General features: G+C 37.3%; 1 protein-coding gene across 2 annotated transcripts in view; it reads right to left on the reverse strand.

Annotated features, from left to right (window-relative positions):
* Window positions 1-14,923, reverse strand: part of FSTL4 (follistatin like 4) — a 454,388-nt gene that overhangs the window by 175,954 nt on the left and 263,511 nt on the right. For both annotated transcript variants that reach the window (XM_032211288.1, XM_032211287.1), the window contains exon 6: window positions 14,235-14,355. In XM_032211288.1, the coding sequence (XP_032067179.1) occupies window positions 14,235-14,355 (121 nt within the window). The remainder of the gene's footprint in view (window positions 1-14,234; window positions 14,356-14,923) is intronic.

Genomic DNA, 14,923 nt, shown 5'->3' on the forward strand with positions numbered 1-14,923 from the left:
CATGTTCCTTCTCGGCGACCCTGCTATCACCTGGTATTGCGATGTCTATGATTGTGACCTTATTTTTCTCAACCAGTGTGATGTCTGGTGTATTATGCGCCAGTATTTTGTCGGTTTGTATACGGAAATCCCACAAGATCTTGACCATCTGATTTTCTGTGACTTTTTCAGGCTGATGTTCCCACCAGTTTGTTGCTGTTTTAATATTATAATTTTTGCACAAATTCCAATGGATCATTTGTGCTACTGAATTGTGCCGCAATTTATAATCAGTCTGCGCGATTTTTTTACAGCAGCTGAGAATGTGATCAACAGTTTCGTCAGCTTCTTTGCAAAGTCTGCATTTGGCATCATCAGAGGATTTTTCGATTTTGGCCTTAATGGCATTTGTGCGGATAGCTTGTTCTTGCGCAGCCAGGATTAGTGACTCTGTTTCTTTCTTTAATGTACCTGTTTTTAACCATAACCAAGTTTGTTCCCTGTCCACTTTATCTTTTATTTTTTCCAGAAATTGACCATGCAGTGCTTTGTTCTGCCAACTCTCCATTCTTGATTTTATCACATCTTTTCTGTATTCTTGTTTTGTCTGTTGGGCCTTTAGTAGATTTTTGTTCTTTACTTCGATTAATAGATGTTCTTGACTTTCTTTTAAATAATCAGCCAGTGCATGTTTTTCTTCTTCAACTGTTTGCTTCACTTGTAATAATCCTCTGCCACCTGATTTTCGGGGCAGATATAATCTATCAGTATCACCACGTGGATGTAAACTGTAGTGCATTGTCATTAGTTTCCTGGTTTTTCGGTCCAAAAGGTCCAAATCAGTTTGTGTCCAGTTAACTATGCCAGCTGTGTATCTTATAACTGGTATTGCCCAGGTATTTATGGCCTTGATTGTATTTCCACCATTCAATTTAGATTTCAAAATTTTCCTAACTCTGTTGGTGTACTCTCGCCTGACAATAGTTTTTACTTCTCCATGCTTGATGTTATCCAACTGCAGAATGCCTAAGTATTTGTAGGCTTCATTTTCTTTGCATTTAATTAGTTGGCCATTGGGCATTTCAATTCCCTCAGATGCAGTGATTTTGCCCCTTTTTATGGATACAGTGGCGCATTTTTCCATGCCAAACTGCATTGAAATATCGGTGCTGAATACTCGGACTGTATTTGTCAATGATTGGATTTCTATTTCTGACTTTCCATAGAGTTTCAAATCATCCATATATAGTAAATGCGAAATTTTTTCAGCTTTTTTGGCTGTTTGGTAGCCTAATTTCATTTTTTTTAAGATTACTGATAGTGGGATCATTGCGATGATGAAGAGAAGAGGTGAAAGTGAATCACCCTGGAAAATTCCTCGCTTGATATTAACCATTCCGTAGCTCTCATTCCCTACTGCCAACTCAGTTCTCCATTGTTTCATTGCCTTTTCAGTAAAGGATGTAATATTTTTGCTAATGCCAGTTGTTTCTAAGCATTTTATGATCCAACTATGTGGCAGTGAGTCAAATGCCTTTTTGTAATCAATCCAGACCATATTCAAGTTCGTTTTTCTGTTCTTACAATTTTCTAATATCATTTTATCAATTAGAAGCTGATCTTTTGTGCCCCTGCTCCTTCTTTTGTTGCCTTTTTGCTCTACTGGCAAGATGTTGTTTGTTTCCAAATAATCCATCATGTTATCTGCAATAATGCCTGTGAGTAATTTGAAGGTTGTTGGCAAGCATGTTATTGGTCTATAGTGTTGTTCCTTTAGTTGGATCTTTCTGAATCAAGTATGTTTTTCCAGTTGTCAACCATTCATCAATTTGGCCCTTTTGTAAAATTTCATTCAGTTGCCTGGCCAATATTGCATGTAAACTGGTCAGATATTTGAGCCAGAAACCATGTAATTGGTCACTTCCAGGTGATGTCCAATTCTTTACCTTTTTAACTCGATTTTTGACCATCTCAGTTGTTATTTCTAATACTTGCATTTGTTTGTTGCCAATGCTTTTCTCAAAGTCATGTATCCACTTTGCTTCCTTGTTGTAGTCCTTTGCATTTTCCCACAATTCTTTCCAGAATTCAACTGTGGCCTGTTTTTCTGGTTTTTCACTTTTGGTGTCACCATTTACATTAAGACTTTGATAAAAACGCCGTTGATCTGATCGAAATTGCTGATTTTGTTTATATTGGATGATTCGTGCCTCATATCTTTCAATTTTTCTAGCTGTTGCTGTTATCTGCTGTTTTACAATCTCTACAGCTTCATTGATGTTTCTTGTATCCAATCTATATCTCCTGATTAGCCGATCTATGATTTTGTTGTTTTTAAGCCGTTGCTCATGCATGTTCTTTAAGTTACTAGCATCTGCCCTTAATTTTTTTATTTTTTGTTCTAAACGGATTTTCCACTTTGGCTTTGATGCTTTTTCTGTTGTATGACTAGGTACTTTAATTTTAATGCCTAGTTCATTAGTGACTATTACAGCTGCGCTGTACATTAACTGGTTTGTTTCCAAGATGGATCCCGGTTCAATTGTTGAAAACACTGCATTAACCATTTTCATGATAGGGGCCAAAATTTTCTTAGGCACAGTTTTTAGTGATGGTAAACGTTGCCTTTCCTCATTAAGCAGAAAATGCTCCATGATCTTATCCTTCAATTCTTTTTGTTTTTGAGTTAGTTCATCAGTTGGTTCAGTGATAACTGGTTCTAGTGGTGGTGGTGTTATTTCCTCCCCAAGAGCTTCTTCTGGGAGTTCTACTATAATGTCTTTAGTTGTGTCTTGAATATCAGTTATTTCCGCTTGTGATATTGTTTTTTGGGTTTTGCAATTTGCCTGAATTTCCTCATGTTCAACTTCACTAAACACTTTATTCCGTATAATAAATCGCCTTTGATCTGCTAGTCGTTGTTCACTAACATTTGAATCTGGATATTGTTGTTTCCATAATTCATACATTCGCTTTAAATATCCTCTTTTTTCTGGCTCTGAGTTGTAGTAACAGGCCATTATGGCACGGTTTTCATCTGCACTATATTTTTGTCGTTTTGTTGGCTGGTCCACTTGTAGCCCACTTGTCGACGGATGTCCAGGGACCCCAACATCCGCCGCGGCCCTTGTTAACCCGCGCGACGACCGATGCGGTATGGAATTCTTATTTGTTTTTTTCACCATATTGTATGGGTTGGCGGGGGGTTTTTTACGGGACCAGATGCCAACCTGATCCCAACCTTCCTCCTTTCTCATCCGGGCTTGGGACCGGCAATGGTCCCAAGCCCGGCAATGGCGGAGTTCTATTATTATTATTATTATTATTATTATTATTATTATTATTATTATTATTATTATATACATAAAATTGTGAAATCACAACTCCCAGTTCTTTAGCTGATGTTGGCCTTAAAACTCATTGGAGTCTTCCCAAGAACATAGGATGTCATAATCTAGTGGCATATTACATGCACAGATCCAAGCCCTGTGGCATTATAATTGATAGATGGATATTTTTTTCCATGTACAGATTTTCTAAGTGTTATCCAAGGCTTTTTGGTAGCACCTAGTGTGCCAGTAACACTGGGACCACCACTGCCAGTTTATTTCATAATCTTTATATTTCAGTGTTGTTGATAATAATTATAATATAGGTAAAATTGGGTTAAAAAAAGAATTATAATCTTTTTTTTTTAATTTAGGAAGTATGTTCAAGGATTAGGTCATGACCCAAAGATGCTTTTTCAGGAGGCAAGTGGACTTTTTTCTTGTTCTTTTCTTTGAGGATTTTTCACTTCTCATCCAAGAAGCTTCTTCAGCTCTGATTGAAGAAGCTTCTTGGATGAGAAGCGAAACATCTTCAAACAAAAGAACAAGACAGTCCAGTTGCCCTTAAAAAAGCACCTTTGGGATAATCATGACCAGGATAACTGAGAATCCCCATAGACAATTAGCTCATGAGAAGGCAACTAAAGTACAAATATGCTTTAGAATATCTTCTTTGGTAGTTGCTATTAGTGGCATTATGGCATTAACATTGATACTGGTATCTCAATTTAGTAACAGCTGTGGATGTGTTTCAAAGCCACATCTTTTGTTTAAAGTTTTTGCAATAATTCATACCAAAATGGAAACAACAAAAGAGCATGTTAAAATATACTCTCACAATTTCATCTGCAAATACAGAAAAATGGAAATTTCAGAAACCAAATGTAGTGGCGGGGGGGGGGGGGAGAATAATATTGCTCATCAAATCCACAAGGCCAGCTGCATTTTTCCTGCAAAGAACAGCAGTATAACAAAAGTTAATAGGCTGAAAGAAGTCTAAGGCTACTACTTGAGAAACATTAGATTATACTTCGAATTGGTGATATCACTGAACAAAATTTATTAATTAGATGGCAAAGACTGCTGGGCAACTATTTTTAATGCACTTGCCAATGTTTAAAAAAGCAAAACCAACTTCTTTTTATGCATCTGAACAATGATAGTGCTCAACTGGCTTATGTCTGCTATAGAAATGTGGTGCACACATTTCTATAGCAGACATAAAAATGCACACTTTGCTATCCTATATAAAAACTGGAAGACAGCATAAATAATACTAACTAAACAATAAGAAAAAATGATTTTTGAAAAGCTGTATTTCTGTTCCAAGTGAATTAAACAGATTATAGAGCTAAACACTGATACTTACTACACAATATTTTTCTTCTGATAATTGTTTCCGGAATAATTTTTTGGGATGTTTCCAAGACTTCACTTCTGAACTTGAATGTCTGAGCTTTAAGGCTGTAATTCTTATCTCAAATATGACATTGATTTCTAAATACTTTCCTCCTTTATTTGACACCTAGCAAACTCGACACAAATATTTTTTTTTTGAATATTATCTTCTGTCTATTTTGTACCAATACCATCATGAAAGCTGTTATGAATAACTCATTGTTACTAATCTGTTGGCAGTCATCTGCACTGTATTCCACTCCAAAAGACAAAGAACAGGAGAGGAAGTAGAGATAAATTCCACCTGCTTTTTTTGAATTGCCACCACTGAGTTAATTGGGAATGAAAAGATGACTTTGAATAGAAGGGAAAGGGTTACTGTAGTTGGAAAGATGGGAGGGGATATTGCTGGAAGAAAGATTGGTAGAGTAATGGGGCAAGGAAAACAGGATAAAATCCAATAGAATTTGCCTGCCAATGGGAAGGATGTTATTGCTAGAAAAGATTCCTCCTTTGATCTCCAAATTATGTTTCGCTCTTACTATTCACTGGACCATGACATGGACATTGTGAATGTACAATAGTTCCATTCCAGAACTGAGACAATTCTAATCAACATCTCCTGCAGTACAGACCACAGACTTAAAATCCACAGTGCCTGTTGCTTTTGCCTTTTTCTTTTTTGGTCTTGTAGCCAGAGAGACATGCTACCCAGCACCTGATGGACATAGAAACTTTAAATCCTTAAAAAAAAAAGACAGACACAGAAAAAAAACAGAACTAGGGAAGGGAATGGAAAAAGAAGCTGTGAGCTGGGAAAAGATTCAGCTTCTGGTTAAACTTTAAACTTGGCAGGGAACTGAAGAATACCCAATAAATAAAGAAAAAAGGATATCTGTTTCAGGGATATCTTAGTTCTAAGAAATAGATAATAGGTTTAGGCAGAAATCTGTGCTAATAATAATTTCTTTGACTGTGCTGTGCTAACATTTCCTGTTGTTTTTATTTCTCTGAACAAGTTCAGTAATTGGATTTATTTCCGGCTTTTATGTAGGGCCACAAGATGTGCATGAAAAAATAAATTCTCTTTATAATCTTTTCTGATATTTAATTAATTTAAAACTTTCTCTGGTATCTTTATATAGATCCTGTGAGAATGCTCATTTATTGGCAGAGCAGTGGTATCGTAGGATCTCCTTGGAGCATTAAATCTTTTCTAATAACATTTTCTTTTTTAATCATGTTCTCCCTCATAATTTGAATAGAACTTCAATTTACTGTATCTACTTCGCTGCTGAATGTTAACATTTTGGATATTTAACATTTAAAAGGATTTTTATAGTCTTTTTTATTTTTCAAAAATATAAAGTATAGGGGCAGGCATGCTGAAACCTTGAGGCATATAACTCTTAAGTTACATAGTGCAACATGTAGATTGCAATATAGAGCATGTTAGGTAAGCTCCCCATTGGGAGAGCAAGTATGTTCAGCGAAGCGTTGTGAGAGTTGTGTTGGAGAACACACAACCAGCATACAGAGACACTGCAGTTTAAATAGGCTTTTACTTTCGGGGAAATAGAGGTATCAGATTCCATCAAACAGTCCAATTCATACACAGATAAGACAGGCAATGTCTTTCAGTTAAGGGATAAGCCAAATAGCATAGTCCAGTATCATATAATCAGTTCAGCACTCAAAGTTTGCTAGCAGTTGCAAAACTTACAATAGCTCACGGCACTTTCTAACACCCAGCTTCCAAAACACTCAGATCAGATCAGCCCAGCATCTAACGAAACAGAGCAGAGCTGACAGTCATTCTGGCTCCCTCTTATGGCCGATTGAGGAAAACAGCAACCAATCACATTTTACAGTATGATTTAAAGAAACAGGTATAGCATTGTTACATGATTTATATATTGCCAATCCAACCGTTAGATTATATTACTAACAGAGCATAGTTCAACCTCTGCATTTTTAAACTGTCAAAAACGTAACAAAAGTTCTGACAGGCAACTGGACTTTCTTGTTTTTCTTCCTTGAAAATGTTTAGATTCTCATCCAAGAAGCCTCTTCAGTTCTGACTGAATGATGGGGAAAGATTGAGAATCTCCCTAGACAAAAGTGATGAGAATTTTAAAAAGTAGTTTTGGTAGATGCCAGATGGTGTGACCCACCCACCCTGAAGATAGATGATGGAAATAAAAAATACCTATCTTATATCTCAAGGGTGGAGTCATATTATAAAGTAACAGAGAGATTTTGCAAATGTCTTATGAGCTTGTACCTGGTGATATGAATTTTTTCTTCGCATACCATATTTTTCAGATTATAAAACACCCTGGAGTATAAAATGCTCTGGATTATAACATGCACCTTAGTTTTTGGGGAAGAAAATAAGAAGAAAAAAAATCCCTCTGCCTACCAACATCCATGGTATTCAGCTGACACAGGGTAAACAACGTCAGCCAATGAATAGACATAGCAACTAAGTCAGCCGATGAGGGCTATTTGGACTCTGAAATTTGCTGTGTGAGCAACAAAGAAATAAGAAGGAGCCTGGCTTAGCCAAGAACTGAAAGTGAATATGCTTGTGTTTTGCTTCTATTTACTGCTATCTTGGAAAACCTGCTTTTGGTAATGTATTGTATTTATCATTATTTTGAATCCTGCTGAATCAGTTGCTGTGCTTTCTGAATGTCATTGCTGCTGCAAACTCTGACCAGCCAGGTCAGCTTCAACACTTATTTCAGCCTGATTCAGCACAGCTGATTGGTGGGTGGATTGGACTGCCGGAATACCCCCCAATCAGCTGTTCCAGGCTGCAGGGATTGCCACAGACCATCGCTGCTTCCATGCCTCACGTTTTTGGCCTCTGGTGGGGGTGGGTGGGACTACATTTGGTATATAAGCAGCATCCAAATTTTCACCCTCTTTTGGGAGGGCAATGTGCATCTTATACTCCAAAAATACGGTATATTTTAGACATTTCATTAACTATTAAACCTATGCCATAGCTTTGTTCCATGTATTCACCAACTGCTAAAGTTCAGGACAGAAGTAGCCAGTTTTAACATATTTTGACTAGTATGGCATTCAAACAACGAAAGTTAATTATGTCCCCATAATTAATCAAATTTAATTATGCCTCTCCTAATAATTATCACACAATTGTAAGCAAGTGAAGACTCTAATCTAGAGACTTGTCTAGAAATCAATACACTGTGAACATCTCTATTCCATCAGCTCAGAAGTACACATAGTAGTATATCAGGGGTGTCAAACTCACGTTGTTATGTTGTCATCATGTGATGTATCAGGACTCCTCCCCCCTTTGCTAAACCATGGTGGGCATGGTCAGCACATGACGCATCCGGCCTGTGGGTTGTGAGTTTGACATCCCTGTAGTATACAGTCACAGTCTTTATGTGAAAAACTACACTGAAAGCTATCATAGGATTATAGCAATAGCAATAGCAATAATACTTAGACTTAATAGACCACTTGACAGTGCTTCACAGGCCTCTCTAAGCAGTTAGGGTCAGCATATTGCCCCCAATAATCTGGGTCCTCATTTTACTCACCTTGGAATGATGGAAGGCTGAGCCAGTGAGAATCAAACATGGCTTGGATCCATGTCACCTAAGGGACTATCTGCCAAATACAGTCAGACTGCTATATGGTATTAGACTGGGAATTATTGTTTTGAGTCCCTTCCCCAGGAGATTTTACAGGGACATAAGCTCAGGATAAGGCTTTTTTTGTCATAGCTCCATTATTCTGAAATAGTCTAAGTCCTGAAGTCCAGATGTCTTCTATACTTTTAGACATTGGAAATGTGATAAAAATGTGGCTATTCTATTTGGCTTTGGTTTGGAAATTCCATTAAATATTGCACTATTTATTTAATTTAATCACCTCAAGTATTATTTATTAGCAATGGCACTTAAGACTTATATACCCCTTCATAGTGCTTTACAGGCCTCTCTAAGCGGTTTACAGAGTCAGCATATTTTCCCCAATAATCTGGGTCCTCATTTTACCCACTTCAGAAGGATGGAAGGATGGGTCAACCTTGAGCCAGTGAGACTCGAACTAATAATTGCAGTCAGCCAGTAGTCAGCAGAAGTAGCCTGCAGTACTGCATTCTAACTGCTGTGCCACCATGCTCATGATAGGGTACTACAGTTCATTTCATGTTTAACTGATAATGTTAAGACTTCAGCTCTATATAACTTTTTGAGCTTTTGCTCAGATTTCATTGCCTATTTTTAGGCAAACTGAAAATTTTTCAATTTAACTCACTCTACATTATCCTCCTCTTTGAGAACTATTGATATAAATATACTCTTATTAAGTATATCTCAGGTGAGCTTAATTCAATTTATGGGAGAGGCTTGAATGCAACATAATGTTTTGTTTTATTTCAATCTTAGAATAAAATAGGGTCATTTAAACTTTTCGCTTATTTTTTTTCTCTCATCATAACAAAAAAAAGCTTCAGTATTCTAAACAAATCTCAAAATGTTTTGAGTTTCTAGACCTAGGAAACAGAATTTCAAAGCAGCTGTTATGCCTTTGTTTTTTTTTTTTTAATCCAGTATCATAAGCATAGATAGTACTGCTATCTAACATCAAAATTGTATAAAACTGGCTGAGGGCATGAATTTTAAAATATTTTTGAAAACAATAAAATAAATCCCTATAGAAAACAATTGCAAGACAATTATGTCATATCTACCTGAAAAATCTGTTTTGTTTAGAATCTGATATTAAAAATGTTCCACCTCCAAACAGAAAGAACAGAGAAAAATAATTTCAATTTCTTTAAGTAAATCCTCTTAATCATTAATTCGATTACAGGACAAGGGCAATGTCCTATGCAAAGCTTTGCCTAAAAGCAAGTAAAGAAAAAGGTGCTTTGCAATTCTGTCAGCTTTAATTGAGTTATCATAAATTACCTAGAGTAGCTGAGAGAAGAGGTAATCTATTTCAAAGAATCATAAATGAGGCAGAGATCTGTTCAGAGCACAACAAAATTCTTACTGAGATAATAATGAATATGGACTGGAAACAGTTTCAGGGCAGCAAAAAGGGATCTGAGAAGCAAAATTTGTGTCTAATGCTAGAGAAAGCCACAGAAGCCACATCAATATTAAACCACAGATCCATTCACAGGACAAAGAACTGGATCAACTTGGAAAGTGAGAACACAGGAACACAAATCAGGAAGTAAAAGAGACATATCCAAGGATAGGAGAATATATGGAGGATGTTTTTATAGTGTCAATGCTTCTGGGATTGCTTAATTAGGAAATTTGATGCCATCTTCTCTACTGAAGTTGCTGGATCTCCATTGAGATTCTCCCAAGACTAGAATTTAACTCTTTACTGTCAGAATCAGCAGCCATTTGTTCTGGTTTTGACATAACTCCCAGCAGACTGACAACTGTTCATTCCCATCCTAATGCTGAGAATTCACTAGTTTCCCTCCTTGAGGATAGAATGAGAGGAATCCATAACAGGGAGCAGATTTTTTTTTCTAACATTCCTTTTTAATCGAGACAGCTTTTATATATGCTTTTTATGTCTTTTTTTTAAAAAAAGAAATCCAGCTCTTTGACCAATTTTGTATAGGCACGGATTGTTTTGCTTTGCTGCTTGCCTGCCATGTACAAGCCCAGCAAAAACAGTTTTGTTCTTTCCCCTGATCATTTTTTTTCACATAGGGATGGCTGCTGGCTGTAAACAAAATAATAAGGGGAAAACGAGGGTGGGAGGCACCGCTGGTGTTTCCTAAGTGCACACACACACTGCAAGAATATGGAAAAGGGTACACAAACCAACAAAACCAAAATGCATCATCTTTACAAAACCACTGCAGTTATTAGCAAGCCTTCTATGTGAAATAAAGTAGAATGTAGGGACATGTTTGCAATATCTGCAAAGTAAAGCACGGCACAACACAACACAACACAACACAGCACAATAGCAACAGGAGAACCAGTTTGGTGTAGCCTGGTTAAGGCACAAAGCTAGTTTTACATTAATTTTATTCCTGCCTGAGGCACAAAGTTAGCTGGGTGACCTTAGGCCAGTCAATCCCTCTGAATCCTAGGAAGAAGAAGCCTATACAAAATCTTGCCAAGAAAACTGCCTGAGATACGTTCAGGCCATTGGTGGGTTTCTAATTTTTAGGTTTTTCGAGTTTTTAGAACCTCTTCTGTAGGTGTAGCCTGCTTTGTGGGAGTGGCTTGCCAGACATGTGACCAGGAGGGAGTGGCGTGCTGGCCATGTGACTGGGTAGGCATGGCTTGTAAAATGTGGTGAAACTCACTTAACAACATTCTTGCTTAGCAACCAAAATGTTGCCTCAGAAACTATGGCATTTGAAGCACGCAAGTCTTAAAGCTGTCAAGTTACAAGACCCCTAACCCTTTAGAAAAAAAACCCAGGGGTGTTCAAACTTGACAGCTTTAAGACTTGTGGGCTTCAACTCCCAGAATTCCTCCTCTCGCTCTTCATCTTGGTGAGCAAACGGGTGGGAGGAGGGAGCTGGAACCGGTTCTAAACGGCACTGTAGATTTGTGGAGCCTCTTCTATAGAAGAGGTTAGACCTGGCAGGAACCCACGCCTGGTTCAGGCAGTTGCCAGGAGTCAAGACTAACCTGAAGCCCACACACATACATGCATGCATGCATACCAGGGGTGGGTTTCTTGCCCCGGTCCAACCGGTTCGGTTGGAACGTGGCCGGCGGCGTCCTCGTGCATGCGCACGGTGCACGCATGCGTACTAGCATCTGCGCGACGCTCCAGCTGCTCCTGGAGGATCAAACAGGCGCTGTATGCATCCTGTGCATGGGTGGAAGCGCAGAACTCGTCAAAACCGTGTAAGGACCGCGGGCGGGCGGGCGCGCCCGCCCTTCGCCATTCCCGGAAGTTACTTACTTCCGGGTTCGCCAACCAACTGGTTTGCAGGGACCGCCGCAAACCGGTTGAAACCCACCCCTGATGCATACATATATACATACATATATACTCATATGAATTTTAACTTTCCTGCAGCTTTAAAAGAAATCCAACAACTTCAAGAAAAGCTGGCAATCATGCTGCTACAAGCAGCTTTCTTTTGTCTGGCTGTGCTTTTTGCTCCAAGTGGCCCACCAACCCATCATCCTAACCAGTCTAGAACAATAGCAGCAGGGATGTGACAAGTGTTGCCATGGTAGCACCTAGGTTAGTTTGGGATGGAAAAAGAGCTGCTCTCTTGCAAGCCGTAAAACTACAGCCCAACTAGAGTCTTCAGAGTAGCCAGAAGATTTTACACAGACTTTTTTTTATTCACTGTGGGTTTTTCTAGCAACCTGAAATAAAACTTTCAAAATATGTTTTTTGATTCATGCTATCACTTTAAAATTGTTTCCAATTCAAAATGTTTTCTTACATCACCTTATCACAAAACCTTCTTTTTGTGTGTGATAGCTTTTATTCTAGAAACTTGGCAGTGTATTACTTCCACTAATAAAAACATGTAAAAACACGAAACAAATCCAGTATGATAATTAAACATGACAGTTTTCCAGATCCTTAAACAATTCCTCTAAATGGCTTTATAAAAACAAGACGCTTCCCTTCTCTTTTTGTCCGAGAATAATTTGAAACAAAACACAAAGCATTGAAAAAAAAAAGATTAAAATCTACTTCAAGTTGTCTTTTCCATGTTGATGTGGTAAATCTGGAACAGGAAGGTATTCATGATATAAAATACAGCTAGCTATATAACTCCCAGAGTAAAAATAGAACTTTCATTTTCAAATTTCAAACATCAAAGGGAGACTAAATCAATGTATGTCTTCATAACTCCTAAAAGCAGAAACATCTCAAACAAATTAATATTGTCTCCCTGAGATATACATTCTTAACATCAGAATACTACAGAAAATACTTCTGGGTACAGTTGACTATGTCCTCTAGGGACCTAACTTCTACAAAGCAATATCTGAACTAGTGATAAATAACTGTGCCTGACTGAACTCATCTTGTTTTATTTCTCTGCTTCCTTAAGAACTATCAGAAATGTTGTGATATTTCTGGAACTTTGCCAAGAAGAGTCAAAGGGAGGAAGTACCTCTAAATCTTCCATGCTACATTTTTCTTCTAAAGCAAACTTACACAATAATGCCAGGGATCCGGAATAGAGGCAGGGTGACAACAATAGACTCTTGCTAGATGTTATCTGTGAAGTCTAAATGCACTTTCCACTGTAATTATGAGATCTAGATTAAGTGAACCAGGAGGCCATAGAAGCTATAATTCAAAAATATCAGAGTTCAAGACTGAAATTAATTGAGTGCAGATCACAGTAGCTAGGAAAGGGACAAGTCTATTATGAAATACACTTGGATTTTATGAGAGTTGAAGTTGATGGGCACCCTGGAGAATGATTCAATCATCATCACTGTAGCATTAAATATCAAATTAAAATGATATTTTGACATAAAAATAATATGGCTTTTTATTGGATAAAAAATTGTTAAAGAATCATGTTTTGAAGCTCTTGAAATACTGTTACCTATTAACAATATAGACGTGTAAAGAATCATATTGACACAATTCTCTGATAGATATTAAAAGAAAACCCATAAACCTCCCTGGCAAACCCTCATAATTCTTAGTGCTAAAACAAACCAAGTGTCACAAAGATTCTTTATATTAGTAAACAAAGAGGAATTGAACATTAACTTCAGCAAACTGTTTCTTCCATGTCTACAACAAGAAATAACTTTCTACATAATATTGCCAATACTGCAAATCACAGTGAACAACAATAATCAAAGCTATTGCTAAAGCAATTTTCCATGGACATCTGTTTCCATAAATTATTATTAACAATAGATCTGCTGACAAAAAAGAAGCCCTATATTTTTTTACTGCTTACATTGAAATCATTCCTATAACTCTAAGCTTAAATAACTATTCATAAAGAAGCCAAATTGTATTTGCAATGGCATTAAAATATCATAATTCTTTAAGAAGAATGTATACCTCACCAAATATGCTACTAAAAACAAATAAGATTAGAACAAGAATCTGAGCTAAGTAAAATTATAGAAGAAATTATGAAGAAATTACTAAGTAAAATTATAGAAGAACAGTGCACACTTGTTTTGTCTTAATAAAAAGTGATGCTCAGATTTCCTCTCTTCTGCATGATCTCTTAACATCCCACTGCCCCTAAAGCAAAGGCAGGAAGTGAACATATAGCTCCTTGAACTGATTGTATTAATCTCCCTCCACTAATCAAATATTCCCCCCCTCCCTCTCTCTCAGATCTTCACTGCTGGGAGTCATTTGCTACTGAAAATGATGGCCCACAAAACATGCATTAACCATTGCCTAGGAAGATCTGGGAAAGTTCAAGGAAGACAAATATTACTGGCTGCCTGCAAGAAAAGAATACCATTTTCCATCCTTCCTTCATTCTGCAACAGCGAAAGAGAAAGATACACACAGAGATAAGTTATTACTTACGGAATGCAGTATAAAGTTCCTGAAGAGTTAGGTAACCATCATGGTTGTAATCATCAAAACGAAGAAGATCTTCTGGAGTACAATTCAAGAAGTCATCCTCCAGATCTTCCTTTTTTTTCAACTATCAATAAAAAATAGCAATAGAATTATTCACATTTGACTATCACTTTAATTCTATGACTGGCAGGGGGGGAGGAAGGAAGGGAGGGAGGGAGGAAGGAAGGAAGGAAGGAAAACTCTAAATGGAAAATGCATTAAAAATTAAATATCAGAATTCAAAATAGGCCATTAAGAGATGAGCCAAAAAGTTATATAAGCTTGCTGGTCATGTGATTCTTTAGTATCTCATGATTTACTGAGCAGAAGAGAAAGATGGAAAATAGAGGGATAGTTACTTTGGGTCCTTTCTTGGGTTTTCTTCCTGCTTATCTTCTGATTTTAGATCACTTCTTTATGTCTTTCATACCAGCTGCAAACATCCAGTCCAGACATTCTTGAACACTTTCACCAGTGATGTGAAGTTAGCTAAGTGTAGATAGCTTTACCTGTTCCCCATAATGTATTTTTGCAATTGATGGCAAATAATCAAGTTTGGCAACTGAGACCCAGAATCGGAACTTATGCAGAGCTACACAGTTAATACAGATTGCATACTTGATGACTATGACCTTCTGTACATGGGGCATGCA

The sequence above is a fragment of the Thamnophis elegans genome, chromosome 2, assembly GCF_009769535.1.
Source record: "Thamnophis elegans isolate rThaEle1 chromosome 2, rThaEle1.pri, whole genome shotgun sequence".
NCBI lineage: Eukaryota > Metazoa > Chordata > Lepidosauria > Squamata > Colubridae > Thamnophis > Thamnophis elegans.